A 25,712-nucleotide genomic window follows, 5' to 3' on the forward strand; every position below is an offset into this window, starting at 1 on the left:
GGTGGTGGGAAAATGTATTTGGAATTCAGCCACTTAAGCTCAGGCACTGACTTTCTGGTCACTAGGAGTGACGGAGGGGAGGGAGTTGATGGTGAGGTTTGCTCTGGAAGCAGAGGCAATTTGTTTTTATTTATTTATTCTTGGCTGGGCTGGGTCTTCATTGCTGCACAGACTTTCTCTAGTTGTGGAGAGCAGGGACTACTCTCTAGTTACGGTGCTTGGGCTTCTCATTGTGGTGGCTTCTCTTGTTGCAGAACTCAGGCTCTAGGGCTTGAGGGCTTGAGTAGTTGTGGCAAATGGATTCAGTAGTCATGGCTCCTGGCTTCTAGGGCACAGGCTCAGTAGTTGTGGCTCATGGGCTTAGTTGCTCTGTGGCATGTGGGATCTTCCCGGATCAGGGATCAAACCCAGTGTCTCCTGCATTGGCAGGCAGATTCTTTACCACTAGGCCACCAGGGAAGCTCTCAGAGGTGAAATTTGAATACTGTGTGCAGACACTCTACTGGTGAGGGAGGAAGTAAAGAAGTTCACACGGCTTTATCCTTGTCCTTCTAAAGCTCACAACATAGGGATTTGTCACTTCATTGAATCAAAATGGCAACACGATGTGGAAATTCAGAGACTGGCTGTCTCTTTGGAGCTAAGAGAAGCCAGGGGAGCACCTGGGCTGGAGGTCTCTGAAGGCTTTTGAGAGGACAGATGCACTCTTCAAAGTTCATGAAGAACATGGGGGGACTGAGCCTTGTGTATGGTATAAGGATTTCTGCAAAAAAAAGTTATGACTTTTCCCCACCACCTGTTTTTTTCTTGTGTATCTCCTTAAATGTTGGTCCTGTCACCTGTTAAAATAGGAGATCAAACCTATACAAGTCCCAGGATCTCGGTCAAAGACTAATACATAGGTGATGCTCAATTAATGTCAGTAAGTGTCAGTTAAATGAATGAAACAGTCTTATGGGCCATCACTTGGACTTATGGGAAGAAAGCATGGATTTTGAGGGGGCCAGTAACTAACATTCTTTTTCTTTTTCATGTTGAAAATAATTTTAAAGGTGGAGATGTACTGCATGTAACAGCTACCATCTTGAGTGCCTCATGTATGCATGGTACTTATAGTCTATCAAACTTGGTCTCACAGCAGCCGTGCAAGGGAGTTTATCCCATTTATTGTAGATATAACAAAACTGAGGCTCAGAGATGATGCCGCTTGCTGGTGGCACATATCGAGGGGCTGGCACAGCGAGTGTTTGCTCTCCTGTCAGTCTGATCCCCACCTGAGCTCTGTCCCCATTCCCCACCATCTCATGTTAGTGCTCCCAGCTTATTGGAAAGTCAGTCTTTTAAACATGGGAATAAATGAAATGAGGGAATTTTATTTCCCATCAGATTTCATCTCTCTTAGAGAGATTTATGTCCCTGGATTGTATTTTCATGGAGCTTTTTTATGAGCAGTGAGATTTATAGGTGATAATCAATAGAATGCTGAGCTGGGTTTCTGTTGCACGGGTGTACCTTTCACAAAGAGCAGGTAGGGTGGTTTGGGGAAGAGATGGTCTTCGTGGTTCCCAGGAGCCTTGCTGAGCAGACACTAGTGGCAGGAGGAGGAGGGAGACGGAATCTACACTAGGAGGGATGCTCGGGAAATAGTAGGGGGCCAGATCTATATTTGGAGAAGGCTAACCATCATAGGAGGCCCATCTGTCAGGAGAGAGCATAATTCTCACACCAGAATCTCCATGCATGTGCTGTTGAAAATGGATACCCATGGAGGAAGGCCCATTTGGAGCTGGGTACATCCTAGAACACATGAGGGACCTGAACGTGAATTACCTTTGATGTCAGACTGTATCCAGCAGAAATAGATGAAGCTGGGATGCCCAACCCTCGATACCCATGCAGTTTGCTCAGAGGGTATATGCAGTCACACAACCCATGCATGTTCTTGTGTCTAATCTTGTATTGTTGATATCCTCCTTTTATGGGGTATTATCTTGCCCATTTGGGGATGCTTTGTTTAATTTCTGCAGAGCTAAGTATCCAACGAAGGCATCATCTGGCACTAGGGCTTACAATCTTTCTTCTCCTCAGTATATCTGAGTTTGGTTTCAGTACACGTGGAGACCAGAAAACCTCAAAAGGCAAAAAAATGAATTGCTAACTATGGTATTTGAGGATATTGAGAGAGCACTGTTATAATTTCCAAGGCAAAGGGCTCTTCCCAGAGCCTTTCAAATATGGTCATAGAGGTCACTGGTTCCTAAACTTTGAAGTGCCTCAGTCATGTGGGGAGTGAAATAAAAATACAGGCGATCTAATGCAGGGCTTGTAATCCAGACATGCAGGTTTGGAAAAGGACTGAAGGACCTCAAGGTTTGAGACCTTCCAATGTGATGGCTGATTCTTCTGCTTTTTTGTGAGGACTGGAAGGGGGTCACCAGTGTGAGCGTGGGGGTGCACCTGGGGGCATGTGTACTTTGGGACCTGGAGCCAGCACGGACTGCTCCCTCCACTGCAAACATGGCTCCTATCTCAGCAAAAAGCAGGCAGTAGGCATGTTCCTTCTTTCCTGTGGGATTCAGGTGCTGCCACCCTTTCTCTGAATTGTAGGAGCTCTCCTGCGCATGTACTACGGAGCCCACTAAACTTTCATCAAGTCATTCCAGTATCTGGATGGCTAGGAGCACCTGTGGTCAGATGTAATTATCACCACACCATGTTTTTGTTCTGGGAAAGATTGAGGGCAGGAGGAGAAGGGGATGAGAGAGGACGAGATAGTTGAATGGCATCACTGACCCAATGGACATGAGTTTGAGCAAGCTTCCGGAGATAGTGAAGGACAGGGAAGCCTGGCGTGCTGTAGTCCCATGGAGTCGCAGAGTCTGACACGACTGAGCGACTGAATAAACAAAAAAATGTTTTTGTACTTGTGCTTTCCATCACTTTTCTTATTCCAGTGTCATAATATCCTCCCTCTCTTCTTTCCTTTTGTCCTTCATTCCTCTCTCATTTCCCCTCCGTCCCTTCCTCCCTCCCTCCCTCTTTTCCCTCCTTCCCTTCTTCTTTCCTTCCACTTATCTTAAGATAAAGGAATCAGCACAGAACTTAGTATTTGCAGAAGCCTCCGTAGAGTTATTTCCATCAGCCTGTTTCTATTATATATACGGGCGTCACTTGTGCGTTTGTATTGGCAGCATGCGCTTATAAACACTGCCATAAACTCGGTTCTTCCATCCAGGATGGGAATGGAGTTGTTAAAGACAGTTGATGAGGTGGCATCTGTTGGCCAACAGTTTTATGCTGCAGTAGCTCTGAGCAGATAACATTAATAGGAATCACATTTGAAAGTTGTAAATTTGATGTAAAATACTAAATTTGACAATAATTGCGTTATAAAGCAAAAATTCTATTTATTAAAGGGCTCCTGTCTCTGTCTCTCCTTCGTGTGAGGGGCTCTGAAATTCTTGCTCATACCTGCCCCTAGCAATTATCATGCCGTCTCTAAAATTCTGTTTTATTTTTCCATTTTCATAACAACTACATTATGATGTGACATATTTTTTCCAGATATTTTGCTTGAATAAATAAATAGGATATTAAATTCAACTGGGGTATTAGATTATAAATTAGTTCTGTAATAGGCGTCATAATGTTATTTAGATTTTCAGTTTACACAGACCTTGTAGCAACTCCCCAGAGCTATGCTACAGAATTAGAAGTAGATAGAAGTTGATGTAAGAAAATTGGTTTTTGTAATATGCTGATGCCAGTAGAGTTGTGCTGTGTGTAAAGGTATTTAAATGGAACGTTCCTACTTACTTCATTCTACAGACAAAAGATTGATAATGATTTCAGTGATTGATCTGTTGGTGCTAATATTGGCTGTAGATGAACCAGATGTTTCTGTCCTAAATTAAAGTGATATTTACATATGAAGGCTAAAAATCAAGTGGTGAAACACGTATCATCCATCCCATGGCTGGATGTTCCTCTGTAATCTGACTGATATCATAATGTGATGTAATCGTACAACTTCTTCTTGGTGATCAAGTTAGTTTTTTCAGTTATATTTCCCATCAAGGAAGATACCCCACTCAGAAACACTGTGTGTGAACTGAAGTTACTAAAATTGGGATCTAACCTTGCTGAAGTCATACCTGTCACATACCAATGCAAAAACATGGATGTTTAATAGAAAACGTCCTCATCAGCCCGGTGAGTGCCAATGGCGAATTATGGAGAGTATCTGGCAGCAGAAGGAAGTTTTCTTTGCAGTGCGTGCTTTCATAACTCTAAACCAGGGGTTGGCAAACTACAATAGGGACAAGACAAATCTGGCCTTCTTCCTGTTTTTTAAATGGTCAAATAAAAATAAAAAAGATAAATAATGCTTCATGACACATGGAAGTTATCTGAGGAACTTCCCTGGTGGTCTAATGATTAAGGCTCTGCCTTCCAGTCCTGGGGGTGCAGGTGTGATCCCTGCTCAGGAAACTGGGATCCCACATGCTACAGGATGTGGCCAAAAATTACAATCAGTAAATAAATAATTTTTGTAAAAAAGAAAGTTAAATGAAATTCAATTTCAATAGATAAATAAAGTTTTATCAGAACACAGCCATGCTTATTTGCTTACATAATACCTATGACTGCTTTTACACTAGGGTGGCTGATTTGAGCAGTTCAGACAAAGACCAAATGGCCGGCAAAGCCTGAAATAGTCACCATTTGGCCCTTTATAGAAGTTTGCTGAGTCCTGCCATAAATCAAAACCAGGGTAGACAGCCGTGTTCTCACCGTCTCAGAAAGCCCCAGACTTGGGGTTGGGGATTGATGAGTAAGTAGGTATCTTCTGCTTGGGACTTCTGTTTACTAGTGAACGGTGGTGCTAAAAGGAGAAGAGCTAACCAATGAGGAAGATTGTACTTCTGGGCCTTAGTTTAAAAAAAAAAAATGCAAGTGTAAAATCAACCCAACTAACTTCTATAGTGTTACCAAACTGAACTCGGGCCTGCTTGCCCACTGTGTAGCAAAGTTAGTTTACTGACACCAGGTTACAATGAAGGTAATTATAGCGTTTACTGCAGCTTCCAAGCAAGGAGAAAGGGCAGCTCAATTTCCCATGGCTTTCAGGGAAAGGCTTTTAAAGGTATCATTTGGGTTGAGGTTGCAGGGGGCATGATCTGCTTCCGATTGGTTGGTGGTGAGGTAACAGGGTGGTATTTTGGGAATCTCAATCTTCAACCTTCTGGTTCCATCCACTTTGAGGTCTATGTACTTATAGTCATCATCCTTCACCAGGGCGGGGTCTTACTTCCTATAGAAAAACTGAAAGCTGTGTTTCAGAGTGTTATGTAGATCCCTTGAGGAGGCGCTGGAACTCTGTTTTATCACCGAACTATTATTTCTTGACTACTTTTCCTTTGCTCCTGCATCCCATACTTCCATAATTAGTATTAATAACTTTTGAATCTGCTCTTTGGAACTCAGAGAAGGTCTGGGGGACTAAAGATTTTTCTACAAACAAGAAATGGGGGATATGGAGGGGCTTTTGGACCTGGGAGGGCCCTGTGGATCCTGCTGTGTTTCAGTTTCCCCTTTTCTTTGCTACTCCTCCATCCCAAAGGGAGCAGGGGGTGGGACAAGAAAGAGAATAAACTTTTGGAAACAGAAGTTAATCATAAACTCGGCAGGGGAACTCGATTTTAGGAGGGCTCCGTTTCAGTGTCCTGTGCCACACTCAGACATGTCTGACTGTTTGCAGCCCTGTGGACCATAGCTCACCAGCTTCTGTCCATGGTATTTTCCAGACAAGAATGCTGGAGTGGGTTGCCATTTCCTACTCCCGGGGATCTTCCTGACCCAGGGATCAAAATGGCATTTCTTGCATTGGCAGGTGAATTCTTTACCACTATTCTTGACCACTTTACCACTGGGAAGCCCAATATCAGTTTCAATTATGACTAAAAATTTCCTACTGGGATAAACTCAATTCCAAGTTTTTGGAATTTTACCTGAATACCAGAAGATTGGTACCACATGGGACTCATGAAAGTGCCCCAGGAGCACAAAGTCTATTTTAAAGTCTTGTCAACCCTCTGGCACTAGTGGAAGGCAGCCGTGGGGTGGTCAGTCCAGACCTGGGCCCAGTAGTCTCTGCCCCTCACCAGCCCTGACATTTTGGAAGAATCTTGTTCTCTCTTAGGCCCCAGTCTCTTCATCTGTGAGTTGAAGTGGCTCATCTCAATAGCCTCTAATGCCCTGTTTGGTTTTGAGGTGATACAGGCAGGGTAGCAAGGAGTTGGACACAATTTAGCAAATGAACAACAGCAGCGTCTCCTATAAAGAGAACTATCATTAGCATAAGAAGGTCCCAGTCCCAAGAAAGGAGTCTTTTGTTTTTGGCATCTTGTAGCTTCCTTTTTGCCTCTAAAATGCTGCATTTCATTAAGGACTCACAAGTCTTGACATGTTTGTAAAGAAAGACATGGCAGGAATTCATATGCCTTGCCTTATAACAAACATGTTGTGAATAACCTATATTTGGGTATACTTTGTCATAGGGATGAAGGCAGAGTTTGAAATTTGAGCAGTTTCTGAAACGGAATGTTTTATTCTTCTCAAGCAGATCCCAGAGTTCTTCCACTTTACACCTTGAAGGCAGTCTTTATTGGAGAAGCTGCTCTCCATTTCCGAAGAATGGGAACATTTGCATTAAATGATGCAAGAGATGCCATTGTAATTTCATGAGAATTACCCTTTCCAATGAATGTTAGATTAAGAACCAAGTAAAATCCCTTGAAAGTGGCTGGAAGATAAATTAGAGCTGAGCTGCAGTTAGGTAGAACTAAATTTTATTCCTTCCCTTTAAAATGGTTTTTAATTGATTTGGCATACTTTTTAAGTTAATAATGAATACTGTACCTGGGTCTGCATGATCACTCCTGTGAATTAGATCTATTGCGCTTGAAACAGCTTTCCCTTGCAGAGGACAGTGATTTTAATGAAGCGTCTTTGCTTATTGCACCAATGGAAATGTGGTTCATGGTGGTTTCAGACAGTTCTCTAATTAGCAGTCCAGTCTGTTCCCCTGAATATTTTCCCTGAAACAGTATGGAAATGTAGACAGGCAAGGTGCTTTATCATAATGCTGGGAGTTCTCCCCCATTTTGTAGGAGACCATGAAAGTGCATGTAGATCTTGGAGACCTTTTTTTATGTGTGTGTGTGATCTTTTTTTTTTTTTTTTTCTTAAATTGGATAAATCTAGAGACCTTTAAAAGTGGTAGAAATAGGTAACTCTGAAATTTAAAAAATGGTTTTATGTTAGAATAATGAATTTCACTGTTTTGGGGGTTGTAGACAGGGTGGGGGGCTTTAAGTTCCTAAATTAGAGTCTAATGATCAGATTTCAGGTGTGTCAACTTGTAATACGGGTGCAGGTAGGAATCTTGAGGCTCTTACCCTTGTGGCTTTTATACTTACTTGTGGGGATGGAATCTTCTCAGCTTCTTCATCGTCATCATTATTTGAGCACGAGATGGGTGCTGGACCATGTTTAGGGGTCATGGCTTCGTTTAAAGGTCAGTTGCTAAGGTCATGTTGCTAAGGCCAACATGGAAATAGTTGCCATGAAAGGATGAGCCAAAGCCTTCCTGAGAAGTGAAAATATAAAGAATGGGGTCGTCCCATTGATTTACTGAGTGAGTGAAAAGAAATGGAGAAAATATAGAAGGAGAGAGGAAAGGAGAAAGAATAACTTTTGAAGATTACAGCGTCCTGAGAGAAAGAAGCTAATAATTCAACACATTTCTATTCTACATAGGCTATTTGGTCACTATTAAGTAGTTTAAGAAAACGATTGATCTGAATATTGATATAAAATGATAATAACTACTACTATGACATATTGAAGACTCACTATCTTCCAGGTGCCAGGCTAAGAATTGCAAATAGAATGATCTAATTTGGCTGCTATTATCACTCTCTCAGCTAGGTATCGTTACATTTTCCATTTTTAAGATGAGAAAACAGAGGCACAGAGAAATTCCCATCAATCAGCTTCATCTGGCTAGAAAGTGATAGACTAAGGATTTTTAAACCCTGGAAAAGTGACTTCAAACCTCCTGATAGTACGGATTCTGCAGAGGGAATTGGGTTCACTGTTTAAAGGTGGAGAAAGAATTGTGCATTGCCTGAACTCAAACCGAGGAAGTCAGAACTAGGGCTGAATTGAAGAGCTGCTGGCTGCCATACCCACTCCAGTGTTCTTGCCTGGAGAATCCCAGGGACGGGGGAGCCTGGTGGGCTGCCGTCTGTGGGGTCGCACAGAGTTGGACACAACTGACTTAGCAGCAGCAGCTGGCTCCCATAATGCACTTAAAGCCCTAACTGCTGCTTGCTCTCTTGCTACCCAACTGTAATTAAAATTATCATACAGTATAATGATTTCTAATACATTTCAGAACAAATCACCATCTTATATCTGACATGTTGTTAATGTTTACTACCATAATTACTAATTTGAAATATAAGGCAGCAATTTTTATTAGTGTTTGGTTATGTATAATTATGTCAAATATGAGACTGCAATTTAGATTGAACTGTATTAGCAGCGATCATATAAAGTGATTATACTGTATATTTGACACCCTGGATATTTTATGTTTCTATAGATTTTTTTCCCCACTCTAAACCATAAAGAATTAAAGATCATCCAAAGGTTATTTATAATGCTTTTCATTTAAAGAGTTTGGAAATATAAATGCTAAAACTGAGATGTAGTGAATTGCAGTTTAACTGAGGGGGCTGGAAACTGCCTATCAATGAACATGTGAGATGTGCCAGACCCTCTTCTGGGTACTTTGCACAGTTGATTTCTAATCCTCACAATGAATATGCTATTTTCCTGACCAAAAACCAGGGCCCAGAGAATTAAGAAATGTTATTAATCTAGTGAATGATGCAGCTGAATTTCAAGTTCATGATTTTTCTGGAAGTTTTTTAACCTGGGTGGTTAAAAAAGAGATCATTTTATGGTAGATTATTGTTAGAATGTGCTTTCCTGTAAACTTAGTAGTATCTTGTATTTAATGAGATGTTGTATGTGATGTATATGATCCTTCCTTATATATTATCTCATTAATTAAGTTTTCCTAGGTCCCCTTTTGAGCTGGGGAAACTGAAACTCAAAAGTTTAAGAGTTTTATCCAAGTTTGCAGAAGTTGGCATGAGGAGAGCCAGGATTTGCATCAGGGACTTCTGACTTAAATCCTAGTGTTTTCTCTGGTTAGATTGTTGTCTGCCTCCTTGTGTTTACCACCAGCCCTTTATTACAACAGATCTTGAATTCTTTCTGTGATGCTGCTGATGACGTGTGATGATGATGGCAGCTAAGAGAGATCAACCATTCCCTGCTAAGCTATTTACATTTATCATGTAATTCTTCTGATATGCCTCTTTTTTGGATAAGGAAACTGAGATGTAGAGAGCTTCTCTCCCACAGTGGGAGAGCCAGGGTTTGAAGAGAGAACTGTTTTGATCCCTAGGTTCATTCTCTTACATGTTCATTCCCTGCAGAGATAATAGTCAAGTTATTTTTTTGGGAGAAATGAGACTGATTCCTTATCTTTACCCAAGAAGACCATTTTCTAGTCCTGAATATGTTTTTTGTTTGTTTTATTACATTTTCCTAAACATTCTCTATTTTATTAGCATATTTCAAATATTCAATGGTCACGGTTTCTTTGAAAGTCAACATTTCAATGAACATTTCAAAAGAACAAACCAAAAAACAAAACCAGTCCCTCAATCCAGTAATATTACTTCTAGTCCCAAAGTGAAAGTTGCTCAGTCGTGTCTGACTCTTTGCGACCCCGTGGACTATATAGTCCATGGAATTCTCCAGGTCAGAATACTGGAGTGAGTAGCCTTTCCCTTCTCCAGGGAATCTTCCCAACCCAGGGATTGAACCCAGGTCTCCCACATTGCAGGTGGATTCTTTACCAGCTGAGCCATAAGGGAAGCCCAAGAATACTGGAGTGGGAAACCTATCCCTTCTCCAGCAGATCTTCCTGACCTAGGAAATACTGGCTGCCCACTCCAGTATTCTTGGGCTTCCCTTGTGGCTCAGCTGGTAAAGAATCCACCTGCAGTGTGGGACATAGGCAAATTATTTAAAAGACATGTTTCAGATTTTAAAAAACAATAAAACTATATTAGAGAGAGGAAATGTAGTAGTTACATATCTTAATTAAATCACTAATATGATTGGTGAATTTCCACTCAGTTACTCATTGACACATACTTTTTAAAAAAGACAGTAAGCTCCAAGAGGGCAGAGACTATGTCTATTTTGTTCACTATAACTTGCTGTGTGTGCATGTGCTCAGTCATATCCCACTCTTTGTGACCCTATGGACTGTAGCTACCAGGCTTCTCTGTGAATGGGATTTTCCAGGCTGGAATACTGGAGTGGGTTGCCGTTTCCTTCTCCAGCTTTGTTCACTGTGCCAGATACTTAATACAGTCCTTGATATTTGGTGGAAATCCATGAACTCAAACAAAGTAAGGAATCAATCAATGAAGTATAAATATTAGTTTGTGTTTTGTCTTTTTATTTTGTTGTTCAGTATGTCATGTAGATTTTTAATCATAATCCTTCTAAATCTTGTTTGAAATTAAACTTACAAAGTAATTGATTATTAGTGGAGAAAATTGCATCTTAACCAAGAGTGAGACTTTTGTCTTTGATTGATTCTCTCAAACTGAATCTTGCTCTTTGGATTGACTCAAAGCTGAAGTAATGTACCTTTGTAAAACCAAAAACTTTTCTCTCTGAGGTCCTACTTGACAGCCATGTGTGTGCTCAGTCACTTAAGTCGTGTCTGACTCTTTGTGACCCTATGGATTATAGCCCGCCAGGCTCCTCTGTCCATGGAATTCTCCAGGCAAGAATCCTGGAGTGGGTTACCATTCCCTCCTCCAGGGGATCTTCCCGACCCAGGAATCAAACCTGGTCTCCTGCATTGCAGGAGGATTCTTTATCACTGAGCCACCTGGGGAGCCCCTTGATAGCTATAGAAACTCTTTAAACAAATCTCTCCTTGCATCCATGTTTTGTCATCTTATCTATGATACCTGTTTCCAACAGAAGGTCTTCCATTATGAGTTTCTAGTCCATCTGGGTTGAGGGGTTTGCTGGCTCATCCCCACCAGCTTGACTGGCCATCTCTAAGCCAGTGACTTGCCCTTGCAAGGCTAGCATTAAGAACTGGACACGGCAGAGTTTGATCATGTGTCATAAACTGAGTGAGTTGGCCAGATGCTGATCCAGCTCAAAGCAGTGACCTTGGCAAATACAGGGTTCTGTCTGAGCATGGAGCACAAAATCAGTTCACCTTGAAAATTAACTTGCCCTTTCAGCCAAAATGGAAAACAGAAAATATTTTGTTTATGATTGTTTTATTGGATTTTATAGTAAGGACCCATAATGCTTGAAACTGAACTGAACTGAAGTCACTCAGTCATGTCCGACCCTTTGCGACCCCATGGGCTGTAGCCTACCAGGCTCCTCCCTCCATGGGATTCTCCAGGCAAGTATACTGGAGTGGGTTGCCATTTCCTTCTCCAGGGGATCTTCCTGACTCAGGGATCGAACCCGGGTCTCCTGCATTGCGGGCAGACACTTTAACCTCTGAGCCAATAATGCTTGAAAGGGCAGGTTAATTTTCAAGGTGAACTGACAAGATTTGTGACGTCATTTGTGACGGCAGTGATCAAGACCATCCCCAAGAAAAAGAAATGCAAAAAGGTAAAATGGTTGTCTGAGGGGGCCTTACAAATAGCTGAAAAAAGAAGAGACGTGAAAGGCAAAGGAGAGAAGGAAAGATATATCCATCTGAATGCAGAGTTCCAAAGAATAGCAAGGAGAGATAAGAAAGCCTTCCTCAGCGATCAATGCAAAGAAATAGAGGAAAACAATAGAATGGGAAAGACTAGAGATCTCTACAAGAAAATTAGAGACACCAAGGAAACATTTCATGCAAATAGGAACACAATAAAAGACAGAAATGGTATGGACCTAACAGAAACGGAAGATATTAAGAAGAGGTGGCAAGAATACACAGAAGAACTCTACAAAAAGATCTTAATGACTTAGATAACCATGATGATGTGATCACTCATCTAGAGCCAGACATCCTGGGATGTGAAGTCAAGTGGGCCTTAGGAAGCATCATTACAAACAAAGCTAGTGGAGGTGACGGAATTCCAGTTGAGCTATTTCAAATCCTAAAAGATGATGCTGTGAAAGTGCTGCACTCAATATGTCAGCAAATTTGGAAAACTCAGAAATGGCCCCAGGAATGGAAAAGGTCAGTTTTCATTCCAATCCCAAAGAAAGGCAATGACAAAGAATGCTCAAACCACCATACAGTTGCAATCAACTCACACGCTAGCAAAGTAATAGTCAAAAGTCTCCAAGCCAGGCTTCAGCTGTACGTGAACCATTAACTTCCAGATGTTCAAGCTGAATTAAGAAAAAGGCAGAGGAACCAGAGATCAAATTGCCAACATCCGCTGGATCATCGAAAGAGCAAGAGAGTTCCAGAAAAGCATCTACTTCTGCGTTATTGACTAAGCCAAAGCCTTTGTGTGGATTGCAACAAACTGTGGAAAATACTTCAGAGATGGGAATACCAGACCACCTTACCTGCCTCCTGAGAAATCTGTATGCAGGTCAAGAAGCAACAGTTAGAACCAGACATGGAACAACTGACTGGTTCTTAATTGGGAAAGGAGTATATTAAGGCAGTATATTGTCACCCTGCTTATTTAACTTCTATATAGAGTACATCATGTGAAATTCTGGGCTGGTTGAAGCACAAACTGGAATCAAGATTTCTGGGAGAAATATCAAGAACCTCAGATATGCAGATGAAACCACCCTTATGGCAGAAAGTGAAGAGGAGCTCAAGAGCCTTTTGATGAAAGTGAAAGAGGAGAATGAAAAAGCTGGCTTAAAACTCAGCATTCCAAAATTGAACATCATGGCATTCGGTCCCATCACTTCGTGGCAAATAGATGGGGAAACAATGGAAACAGTGACAGACTTTATTTTCTTGGGCTCCAAAATCACTGCAGATGGTGTCTGCAGTCATGAAATTAAAAGATGCTTGGTTTTGGAAGAAAAGCTATGACCACCCTAAACAGCATATTAAAAAACAGAGGCAATACTTTGCTGACAAAGCTAGTCAAAGCTATGGTATTTTCAGTAATCATGTATGGATGTGAGAGTTGGACTAAAATGAAAGCTGAGTGCCGAGGAGTTAATGCTTTTGAACTGAGGTGTTGGAGAAGACGCTTGGGAGTCCCTTGGACTGCAAGGAGATCAAATGAATCAATCCTAATGGGAATCAGTCCTGAATATTCATTGGAAGGACTGATGTTGAAGCTGAAACTCTAATACTTTGCCACCTGATGAGAAGAACTGACTCATTGGAAAAGACCCTGATGCTGTGAAAGATTGAAGGTGGGAGGAGAAGGGATGATAGAGGATGAGATGGTTGGATGGCATCACTGACTTGATGGACATAAGTTTAAACAAGCTCTGGGAGTTGATGATGGACAGGGAAGCCTGGCATGCTGCAGTCCGTCACCAAGAGTCAGACATGACTGAGTGACTGAAGTGACTGATAATGCTAGATTAAAAGTATGTATGTGGCAAGATCCAGAACTGTACATTTTAATCAATCAAAAGTACCTTTTGTTGTATTTTCTTTTTTTCAAGTGCTTATAACACAGATATGTATGAATAAGTCCTTATAAAGTTCATCATGAAAAAAGAGACTTCTAAATCCTTTAAACCCAATTCTAAAATTGATCCCATAAGAAAAGTTAAATATCATCATTGTTTGTAGATTGGAAGATCACCACAAAGATAATTCTTTTTATAAATACAGATGGTGCCCTTATGGAAATTATATGACAGTAAGTAGATGCCAATAGAAAAAAATGACACGTTGATTAGCTAGTAAAATAGTGTTCAGTAGAATTATGCTTCTTTGTCTAATTAATGGCTTATTTGAACTTGTGATGCCCTGTTTTCATTTTAGCTTTTAATGTGTTCCTTCAAAAACTTTTAAAATGTGAAATAATATGAATTCGATTGTCTTGAGCATAAAATGCTAATCATCGATTAGCAGTGAATCATGGCTATAAAGCTTCCACCTCTTCACCCCCTTCTCACCCCAAGCCATTCTTATGAATTGATGAAGCTGAATCAATTGCCAGCAGGTTGAAAACACAGCACTTGACTGACAGAAAAAAAAAATGAGCCAATGAATATGTTATTGGCAAATTATTGATATAAAAATCTGTGCTCAGGGTATACTTGGGCAAGGAATATAGAGAGGGGCACATTTTGTTTACTGAGCACCTGGTGTGTGTCAGATCTTAGAAACAACCTCATATTTGGGCTCTTTTGGTGCTTTTTTCTTTTATTCTCTCTGAGCTGTATTGTATTAAAAATATCAGGATGGCCAAAAAGTTTGTTCGGTCTTTTCTATAGCATCTTATGGAGAAACCCGAATGAAGTTTTTGACCAACCCAGTAACTCCTCCTCTCTCCCTCTTTTAAACAGCATCAGTGTTTTTTGTTTTTTGTTTTTTAAGAGTGCAGAGGCATCTTATCATGGTATCAGGACATGGAGAGCATTGGAGTCTTAGCATCCCATTTTCCATGTTCGCCACTGTTTGTTGGTGGTTGCGATGTGGAGAAATGTTGCCCAGCCTCTTCGAAATGGCATGTGAATAATCCTGTAATCAGTGTAATGTATGCTGTTGTGGGAGTAATCAAGTCATTCAGCTTTGAAGTAAGATCCAATTTTTAAAAAGTGGTTGATGAATGCAGTTTCAGGTATTTAGAGGAGGCTGATGTTACCTGGACTATTTGGATCTTCAGGTTGAACAGGGAAAAAAGTACTTGAAGAAACTGAAGTGGACCATTCTAAAAATATCCCAAGTTTTGGGATAGATTTTCCTACCAGGCACAGTACGCAATTTAAGATTTTAAAATTAAACACGTCTGTGAGCTTCGGAATTTAGAATTGCTGAAGGCTGAGTTGGTTGGAAGGGAAGGGTGACGGTGGCCTCTGCCTCGTCTGAGGGAAGATCTGCTGGCTCCCACCTCCTTCACTGTGCTTACCCGGGGCTTGGCAGGGTGGGGTCCACCTTCTTATTCAGTCTTAACTTAAATGTTTCTTCTTCAGTGGTGCTGTCTTCCCTAAGCACATTTCCCCCCCTGGGAGCCCTCTCTTTTCCTGTTTCCTTTTTGATTTTCTTCATGTGTCTTATGGGCTTCCCAGGAGGCTCAGTGGTAAAGAATCGCCTTCCAGTGTAGAAGAGGAAAGGGAGGATGGGTTGGATCCTTGGATTGGGAAGATCCCCTGGCGGAGGGTATGGCAATCCACTCTAGTATTCTTGCCTGGAGAATTCCACCGGTAGAGGAGCCAGGCGGGCTACAGTCCATCGAGTTGCGAAGAGTCAGACACAACTGAGAGACTAAATCACACACACACGTGTCATATAACCTCTGGAAATTCTTCCTTCCTTGCTGGCTTCCCCTCTTCCAGGAGAATGCAAGCCCCTTGAGAGCAGGGGCTTTGTCTGGCTCTCCCAGTATCTTCAAGACCCCAAATGGTCTTTGGAGTCTTGGGATGAAAGATTGATTGAAACAGTGAAAACTCCATCTAAACCCAGGGCCTCAGGATTCGGGCTCAGTGGGTCCCCTGCCAGGTACATTTGCATTACTAACAGGTTCTGGGAGCAGCACATCTCCCTGGCAACACACCCCCCAACTCCTCCATGCTCGCCTCTGGGTAAAGGCTCACCTTGCTGATCCTGTCACCTGTCCCAGGTCAGAGGCTGCTGGTGACTGGGTGACTGGTCTGCTCAGGCTCCCAGCTGGGCCAGCAGCCGGCAGGAGTCATGCAAAATGCTGTGACTGTCCCTGCTAGTTAAGCTTCATATTACTTAAGACACCCATTTCAAAAATAACTCTGGCATCTTGGTTATGTTCTGTACTTGATTCCCATGGCTTTAGCGGTCCAAATCCCATTAATGCCAGAGCCCTTGCACAAAGCCTTTTGTATTGACTTGGGTCAACTTAATCTGTGGGTTTGTGTTCCCCTCCCCCTCCTTGCAGCTTCTCAACAACTCTTGCTTTTTATTTTTCTCTCATTTACTTTCTCTCTCACTCTAGTTCTTTCTTTCTCTTTCTTTTTCATTCTCCATCCTCCCCTCCCTCTCCCCCTTCCTTCCTTCTCCTTTCTCTCGCTCCCCCACCCTTCCTTTACTGCCTTCCCCCTGGCTTTTCTCTCTGCCCAGCCACCACTTTCTTTGCCTTGGAGAGCCAGATATTGTAGGTGATTCCCTCCTCCCAAGATTGAATTCTAAGCATGTGAGGTGTCTTGGCCCCAGTTTCCTCCTTGCCTATCTCTTCGGGCTTCAGATTTATCAAGTGTACCAACATTAAGTAAGATCTTCATGAAAAGCCTCATATATAAAAATCTTCATGTTCAAGTAGGTAATTTTTGGACTAATCACTGGTGTATCAACACATCTCTACAGAATTTCTTTCCTTTTTTGCCCCAGCATTGATTTTCTGTTTATGAAAGTAATGCATGCTCACTGTGAAGCATTCAGATAATAAAGAAAACCTGGTGTGACTTTAAGTAGCAGGACTCCTGGTGTAGCCAGAAGAGGATTTGGTTTTCGAGAGAATAATTAACAAAACTCGTTTTAAGAGCCCATTTATTGCAGAAAATAGGGGAATTACCTGTCCTAGGGAATGAGAAGTGTTCAGATGTTGCCAACACTTCCCCCAAATGTGCTGTGGTCCCAGAATAATGACTTCTTTTCTAGGAAAAGGAGAAGATGCTGTGGTCCAGTGGATAGGAAACACTGCCACCAGCTTTCTTACTTTGCAGAAAATATGCCCAAGTCTGCCTTTTCAAAGAAAGCTATCAGACCACATCAGAGGCAAAGGGGGTATAGATTCCATATCTTTTGATTCATTTATTCTTAGAGCAAATCCACATTTCCCAATTGTGCTGATGGCTGTCATGTAAGGTTTGCCAAAGGGTTCTGGGGTCAAATAAATTGGGAAACACTCACGCCGTTGTTCATATTGCTTGAAGCTATGTGATTCACATCCACTTATTGCAGAACAGGAAAACCTGAAGTAAAGAGACCCATGTTGCTTCATTTCATGTTGTTTTTTGAAACTTAATTGACTGTGGGCTTTTTTTTTTTTTTAAAGTAACATCTAATATTGCCTAAGGGTTTTCCTGTTGGCTCAGCCGGTAAAGAATCCACCTGCAATTCAGGAGACCCTGGTTCCATCCTGGGGTGGGGAAGATCCCCTGGAGAAGGAAATGGCAACCCACTCCAGTATTCTTGCCTGGAAAAATCCATGGACAGAGGACTATAGCCCATAGGGTGTTAAAGAGTTGGACACAACTGAACAACTAAGCATGCAAGCAGGCCATATTCCCTAAAACTATTTGGGTCAAAAAAAAAAAAAACACCACAAAGAAAACAAGCAAAAGCAGTCCCTGTATCTTTATTCTGGGTGCATAGCCTTTTGTGGGGGGCCTTTCGCATTTCTGGTGTTCATGTTTTTCTTGGATGAGAAGATGAGTGGGGACAAGGATTCATCTGTCAGTTCCCTTGTTCTGGGCATTGTGCTGGCCACTCTTCTTGCCTGACTGCATTTGAACCCCACAGCATCTGGGATCCTCACTGTGCAGATGAGGATCCAAGGCTCAGAGCAGTGATGTACCTTGTTCACATCCACTCAGTGAGGTAAGTCGTGGGCCTGAGGGAAGACCATGGTTGTGGACCCTGCACCAGGGCACTCAATACTTCCAATGCCCATGCCATTCAACAGAGCAGACACAGACCCCACTGCATCCTTCCCACATTGGGAACCCATTAGAGGCATTCATCAGTTGCTTTTTAAAAGAAGCTCTAGTCGGGGTGCACCATTACACACAGATCCCTCTTGGTGAAGACTGCTTACCATTCATATTCAAATAACTGAAAATCAAGTGTGTGATATATATATACATACATACATATATATACACACATATCTATTTATCCATCCAACCATCTATCCATCTATCCATCTATTCATCCATCCATATGTATATATATCTGACTTCCCCAAAATGCATTCCAGAACCTGAAACATAGTAGGAGATTGGCAACAAATATTTAGTGACATAAAATGGGGAAATAAATGCTACATGAAGTATGAGTTCATGCCCTTACACTCCCTAACCTCCTCTGCTTTGTTTTTCTTCATAGCATTCATCACTACTAGACATGTGTTTACTTGTTTTACATTTACTTATGTATTGGCTTCACCCCACTCCAGTACTCTTGCCTGGAAAATCCCATTGATGGAGGAGCCTGGTAGGCTGCAGTCCATGGGGTCGCGAAGAGTCAGACACAACTGAGCGACTTCACTTTCACTTTTCACTTTCCTGCATTGGAGAAGGAAATGGCAACCCACTCCAGTGTTCTTGCCTGGACAATCCCAGGCATGGGGGAGCCTGATGGGCTGCCGTCTATGGAGTCGCAGAGAGTCGGACATGACTGAAGTGACTTAGCAGCAGCAGCAGCATGTATTGGCTTTCAGAGTGTCTCCCCACATTTGCATGTAAACTCCTGGTGGGGGAGTTCTGTGGGTCATTTATTCAGCATTGTGAATTTAGGGAAGGTACTCAATAAATATTTGGTGAAAGAATAAATGGTTAAATAGAGGTTTTTGTTTTTTTTTTTTTACCATTACTTCTACTCTTCCAAAACTCCTCAAATTGCTTTCTTTATTCCTCTACGTCTCTCTCAGGAGTAGTTAAAATTTACTTAAGGCTGTAAATAAAGGAAGTCTATGTTCTTAGCTATTCCATCCAGTGTAGCAAATATGGAAGGGCTCTGGGTTCATGGGTGTACGCTGTTTGCAAGACAAAGACACTCACAAGCCCTGTGTACAGGCAGATGTGCCGTCATAGGGACAGATACACAGTCACCACTTTCTGCTTTCTGTAACTGCATGCTGCTCGCTTAGCGCAAGGGTCTTCAGCAGAAATCCCATGTTAAAAAAATAAAAATCCAGACAGCATCTCTACTTCCTATCCAGTAGAACCACACCCTGCTGGGCTTCTTAACTCAGGATGGAAAAGTGTTTCAATATAATTAATCTCCTTTGCAATTCTGTTAAAAACCATTTTCCCCTCTCAAGATTTTATCCAACAGCCAAAGGGATCTGGAAAGGATAAGGACCCCTGAGAAGCTTTGACTAATATAGAATGAGGGGGATATTTTGGTTGGCGCTTAGGTAGGGCAAAGAGTTGAAAAATAGGTTCTCATCTTTGAAGTTAAAAAAAAATGTGTGTTTGTGCAGTATTTTCCCTTGTGTCCTGCTCCCATCTGTAGGTGGGTGCATCACAATCTCTCTCTGTCACACACGCACACACTCACTCACACACACAGTGTCTCTCTCTCTCTCTCTCTTTCTCCACTCCTTGATGCCCGGAATGCTTCTGACACTCTGTAGGTGAAAACTTGCTCCCTGGGCAGGATGGCCCCTGGTCACCTTCACTTCTGTGGAGCAGTCAAAAATAAGCACGAGACCTACTCGGAATGTGGAGTGCAGTTGAAAGGCATTTTGCCAAAATGTTTTCCGACCACCCAGGGGTAGAGATTGAAGCATGCCCAGCCCTGATTGGATTACCATAGCCCCAGAAGCATTTTAATCTCAACTGCTGTTGCTTGGTGTAGGGAGGGAGCCGGGAGGAGAGGCGATGATTGAGATGTGTGTGTGTGTGTGTGTGTGTGTGTGCAGTGGCAGCTTGTGTCTCCCAGTCTCCCGGCTGGCGCTGGGAATATGAAAATACTTGCCACGGAGATAAAGTGAGGGATTCTTCAGTAGGGTCTGTTGATAACTTCCCTTTAATTTGGATTCTGTTGTATAAAATCTTTGTCAAAACAGGCTTTTAGCACACACAGCCTGGTGGTGGCAGATTGTGTATCAGTGGCTGATTGTACTCAGGGAATAAACCAAAGCTTTAAAGAGGGATGCGTTTTCATAGTGGATGTGTGTTGGGGATGGGGAGGTGAAGGAAAAAGGAAAAAAAAAACTGAATTGTTAAGAAGGGACCCTTTCATAGCTCAAAGCAGCAAAGTAGGAGGACGAAGTAGACGAGAGCATGAATGCCATAGAACCATCAGAAAAACATTGTTGTCGAAATGAATGATGTTTATGCACTTATATACTCATATCTAACATTATATTAGTCAAAAAAATTTAAAAGCCCAACCTTGGAAGGAATTTAGTTTCTTAGGCCACACAGAATAAAGTAAACCATCCTAGGCAGTGCTTAATTACATCCAAACTGAAAAGTGGGAATACACGGGGTTTTCTGCCTGCCTGGGCCCCAGAGTTCATATGTAAGGGAAGATGTCCTGTGATTAGAGGTGAATGTCACGGTCATGAGTGAGGCAAGATGACCCTGCAGGACGGCTGGCAGGGGAATTAAGGATTGAGAGGCATGTGTGGGCGTGGAGAGGTCCAACCTCTGAAGGTTGAGCCGTTTGCACTTTAGGCTGAGGGAGAAGGAGAGCCAGGGCAGGGATTCAGGAATGTGGTCCTAGGGGAGGTAAAGATAGATTTGCTTGGCATTGGCATTTTAGATGGATCGGAGTGATGAGAGATGAAAGCTAAAAAGTGGGAGCAGGAAGAGTAACAATGGAAACATTCTCTGTTACCCAGAGACTTTCCTGGTGGGGTAAAATAAAGGAATGGGTATATGCTGATTTCTGGAGTGATATCTTTGAAAACAGGTCAGAAAAACTGACAAGGAAGCAAGCATAGAACTGGTTGGAATAGGAGTGCCCATGTCCTTCTGTGTACTAGGGTTGTATAAACCCATGTGCACGCAAATAAGTGGCAAAAGTTACTGGGGAAGCGTCAGGGTGGAAATTTATAGCTATTATTTCTGTGGCCTCTAGCTACAAGAGCTAACAGGTGAAGATAGTCAAGAGACCCAAAGTGGGAAAAAATGACATTTTAACATTTTTGTCAGGTAGGCAATTTAAAAATAAACTTGAATTCAATATACACCATTAATGCTAGAGGTTGTGTTATAACAATGCAAAAATGCCTTCTTTTCGACAGTAGTTTAAAAAAAAAGTATTTCGTGGCAATGGGGGGCTAGGAACCATATATAGTTGAGGCATATGTGACCGTGACAGCAGCCCCGCAAAGCTATTGAAAACGTACCACGAGTCTGCCCTCCAGAATTAACACCGTACCCTAGGTCAGGGACTCACTATTATCCTAATATCTGCTTTTGGATTCTGTCCAGTCCCATTAGCGATTCCCTTGTTGATTGCTCTGTTACTTGTGAATGTTAATTGCTTCTAAATCTCTTTGGCTGTTCAGATGCTTGGGGGGAAAATATCTGACTGGTGAAGGTATGAGTTTCTTTAATGTGCAAGTAAATAAGAAGTCTGTTTAGAGGCCCCACTGAAGTGTCTGTGACTCAAGATGTCATAACCAGCTGATGTGGCACCTTCCTTTGCATGTCTGTTGTATGTTGGGGTGTGATCTTGGGGGGAAATGAGCTTTCTGGGGTATCTGGGGTATTTGTCCAAAATTGGCAGGCTTGTAGATATGACTGAATAATCAAATCCTTCCCTCTGGGATTTCTACTTGCTTCCTATGAAATGACCTTGCTATCTTCAAGATAAGCTTCTACTTAGAAAGTGGTATGAACTCAGAAGATGTAAAAATATAATTTGGCCCATCACTTGTATGTTGATCTCCATAGTTTCCGAACCAGAAGTGAAAGTGAAAGTGTTAGTCTCTAAGCATGTCTGACTCTGTGTGACCCCATGGACTGTGGCCCACCAGGCTCCTCTGTCCATGGAATTCTCCAGGCAGGAAAACTGGAGTGGGTTGTCATGCCCTCCTTCAGGAGATTGTCCTGACCCAGAGATCGAACCTATACCTCCTGTGGCTCCTGAATTGCAGGCAGATTTTTTTTTTTTTTTACCATCTGAGTCACCTGGGAAGAAGGCAGCTTGAAAATAAACTTCTGAAAATTTCTTATTTTGCCATTGGGAAACAAAAGGCTCTGGAGAGGTGAAGAGGTCAGGTTCACAGAGCCACCCACAGTGATGCTGTTTGGAGAGCAAGGTTACCTGACTCTTGGCCCAGTGCTCAAGCAGTCAGGAGAAGGGAAAATGATAAAATGGGCATTTATTATAGTTTTCAGAAACAATTCATTGAGAATGAATTTTTTTCCCCTTTAGCTGGAAAAATCTATTATGATCCAGTTTTGAGATGTATTTGTTAGAAATTATAATAACATCCCAGAGAGAGTAAAAGGAGATGCAGGAGAAAGGCCAAGCACCCAGTTCAGCACTGTGATTCATCTGTTCAACCAGTATTTACGGGGTCCTTTGACCTTAGGATTCATTTAGTGGTGAATAAAGCAGTTCCTCACTCTCATGGAGCTTGTATCCTAGTGGAGGGTGGGAGGTGGGGGGAAGAATTAGAAAAATAAGTAAAGAGATGGATCAATAAAGTTAGGCCGCGGGAAGACTCCTGGAGAAAAAGAAGGGAGGGAATGGAGCCTGATGAGTTAGCAATGTTGTGATAGTTTGAGGTGGCAGCATAGCAGTTCAGCCCCCGATCCATTCTCCCCCAACCTCCCTTTCCATCCAGGCTGCTCAAATAATATTGAGCAGAGTTCCCTGTGCTATACAGTAGGACCTTGTTGGTTATCCATGTGTCCATGTCAGCTCTAAACGACCTTACTGTCCCTTCCCCTCTGCAACCATGAGTTCGTTCTCCAAGTCACTGAGTCTGTTTCTGTTTTGTAAACAAGTTAATTTGAATAATTTTTTTTTTTTTTAGATTCCTCATATAAGGAATATCATACAATTTTTCTCTTTCTCTGTCTGTGTGTCAGACATTTTTAAGGAGACACAGCTTTTATGAACCAAATAGTTTGTCTCATAAACAGAGCCTAAACTCATCTTTTTGGAAAACGTTCCCCGAAGAAGCCATCCTTTTGGGACTGGTGTTTGTGACTCATCAGGAGTGTCCAAAACCATTGAATCTTTCCAGATAAATCAGAAATTTGTTACTGTACTCAAATTCTTGAACTGTAAGATTTTAAGTTTCTTGATGGTTGTTGATGAAATTTTTTTATGAAGCTCTTATTGTCTACACATTTTTGTGTCCTCCAAGAAACCACATGGAGCACTGAACTTGTATATAGTGAGAACTCGGTAAATGTTAATTATTTAGTCAGTGCCCAAATAAATGGCCTGAGAGTGGCAGAAATGATGGGGTGTCCTAGAAAGGGTTGTTAAAAATATACCCTTCTAAAAATATTGTTAAATGAGATTATTTCTGAAGCTTCTGACTTCCTTGGAATAATTTTTAAAGACAAGTCCATATGCTGACATGTGAACATAAGTATGTGTATAACAAACTGAACTATAGTAACATTATTTTCAGGCCAAATTTTAGTTGGATGATTTTATTTTGTCAATCTAATTTTTTTCTCCTTGTTTAAACTGGATATGGGAAGTTTTTTTTTTTTAACCTTTTCTCTGGTATTAAAGGAATATTGGTCTCTGAGCTCTTTGGACCAAGTGCCATTCTGCACTGTCTTATTCTGGGTAAAATGTATTTAATACATTGAGATTGTGGTGGAAATTACATGGGAAATATCAGTCCCCAAGGAAAAGATAGGTGGTCAAGTTGTATTCTGACAGGGAAGATGAAAATTGTAATTCTTGTTCTCCCATAACTGAATTCTCTCAGTGTAACAGGCCAATAATTTATTCTCCTAATGCATTTCTGTATCCCCATCTGCAAAGTGGGGGTAACACAAACTTACCCTCTGCCTTTCAGGTTTTTTGCGAAAATCAGTGAACTAATATTGGTAAAATTGGAGCCCCATGGATGAAGGGTACTTTGTAAGTATAACACATTATTGTCATGTTATGTTCTGTGCATATGTATGTTATGTATAGTGTAAATATCGGATGTCTGTTTTTGCCGTATTAGGAAATCAGTAACTCTGAGTTTCACACCCAAGTATTGAGAATCTGAATTTCTTTCAAGAATTTAACATTACTGAACTCTCTAATCGTTTGTCAATATGTTTGATGTGCAAAAGTCTGACCAACCCCCCAAAATATTCAGTTCATGTTTACTAGACAATTTGGAAGAATACATGTCTGCATATTGTGTGAAAGTGTTGATATCAACCCTGGATATGAATGCAAGGTATCTGAATTTCTCTTCCCTTATCTCTGTCTCTCTCCTTCCTTTTTTTTTTCTTTTTTTTGATTTTCTTTTAACTCTGTGTTTTGATCAGTCCATTTGCATCTCAAAGAAATGGTTGGTTTCTGGGAGACACTGCACGTTTCTCTGAGGTCCGTGATGTTTTGTTAATGATTAAACTGAAGGAGACATCTCTTAGATAAGTTGCTAAATATTGTGTTTCCAGACTTGAGGTGGGGGAGGAAGCCAGCTACAATGGTGAGCTAATGGGTCACCCCTTTGTGACCATGTGCCAGCCCAGGTGACTTGGGAGAGGCCTCTGGTCCATGGACTGGCTGAGGGCTGCAAGTTACAAAGCTCAAGAGCAGGCAGAAACTGTAGAATCCTACAGCAGCTGCTTCGACTGATTTTTCCTGCTAAATGGGACATATTTTTATTTTGGGAGGTTAACCAGTGCTCTGGCATCGTGTGAACAACTGTAGATTGGCCAACAGCATGCCTAGCTTATTCCATGGTATATATATATATATATGTGTGTGTGTGTGTGTATACACACACACATATTTTTAAAGAGTGGCTATCACCCTTTAAAAACTCCAAACAGAAATTGAGAAAGGATTGTGACTGCTTATTGAAGCCCGTTTTGTGAGTCCCCCTGAGATTCACAGGCTATAAGACCTTATATCTGGGAAAGGTCCATGCATGTTTCGTCTCTGGTCATATTTCTTGGCCAGTTCTCAGGATTCCATCTGATGGGTGCCCGAGCACCCCCAGAGGCAGACCTGCTACTGCAAGAGACAACTCTTTTCTATAACAGCATTCTTTCTTGAGTTGAACCCAAATCCACCTTCTACATATCTTGCATGCTCAGGTCCTGATTTTACCATCCATCCCTACAAAGAACCAGTCTTCCTACTCCAAAGTGATACCGTTTTTCAAATATTTGGTGGTACTTACTGAGTCCCCCTTAAGGTGGTCTTGGTCAGCATCAGTTCCCTCCACAAGCAGAGTTTGTCTGCTTTGACTTCCCAGCTCTTTACTCACTGGAAGGTTCTTATTGTCTGTGTCTTTCTTAACAAGCCACACCGAGAGTCCTTCTGCAGGCCCTCTTCTGCATCTCTGAATCAAGAGATCTAATCAAAGATCCGCAAGAGAATGACCTGGAAGGAATCATCTGGAATCACACGCTCCCATGGCTTGGTTTGAGTAACGGCACAGCAAAACCCACGTCCTTCTGTGAGGTGCAGATGATTGACAGGGAGAAAGTTGTTTTGGTTAATAATACAATCTGCTTGCCTCCTGGAGACGCAGCAGTCGCCTACTAATTCGTTAGAAGTGAATTAA

General features: G+C 41.8%; 1 protein-coding gene and 1 long non-coding RNA gene across 3 annotated transcripts in view; one reads left to right on the forward strand and one right to left on the reverse strand.

Moving 5' to 3' along the window:
* Positions 1 to 25,712, forward strand: part of PPARGC1A (PPARG coactivator 1 alpha) — a 718,367-nt gene that overhangs the window by 175,442 nt on the left and 517,213 nt on the right. The window contains exon 2 of one of the 2 annotated variants that reach the window (XM_043438337.1): positions 23,994 to 24,058. The exons of the other annotated variant lie outside the window; for it this stretch is intronic. Within the exon in view, the coding sequence (XP_043294272.1) occupies positions 24,041 to 24,058 (18 nt within the window). The 5' untranslated portion in view covers positions 23,994 to 24,040. The remainder of the gene's footprint in view (positions 1 to 23,993; positions 24,059 to 25,712) is intronic. 2 annotated transcript variants of the gene reach the window in all.
* On the reverse strand, positions 6,233 to 25,519 carry LOC122422099. The gene is made up of 4 exons (XR_006263730.1): positions 25,326 to 25,519; positions 7,482 to 7,651; positions 6,922 to 7,100; positions 6,233 to 6,336 (listed from the first exon to the last, which is right to left on the reverse strand). It is a non-coding gene; the product is annotated as an uncharacterized LOC122422099 (long non-coding RNA).

Source organism: Cervus canadensis, chromosome 19 (genome assembly GCF_019320065.1).
Source record: "Cervus canadensis isolate Bull #8, Minnesota chromosome 19, ASM1932006v1, whole genome shotgun sequence".
Lineage (NCBI taxonomy): Eukaryota > Metazoa > Chordata > Mammalia > Artiodactyla > Cervidae > Cervus > Cervus canadensis.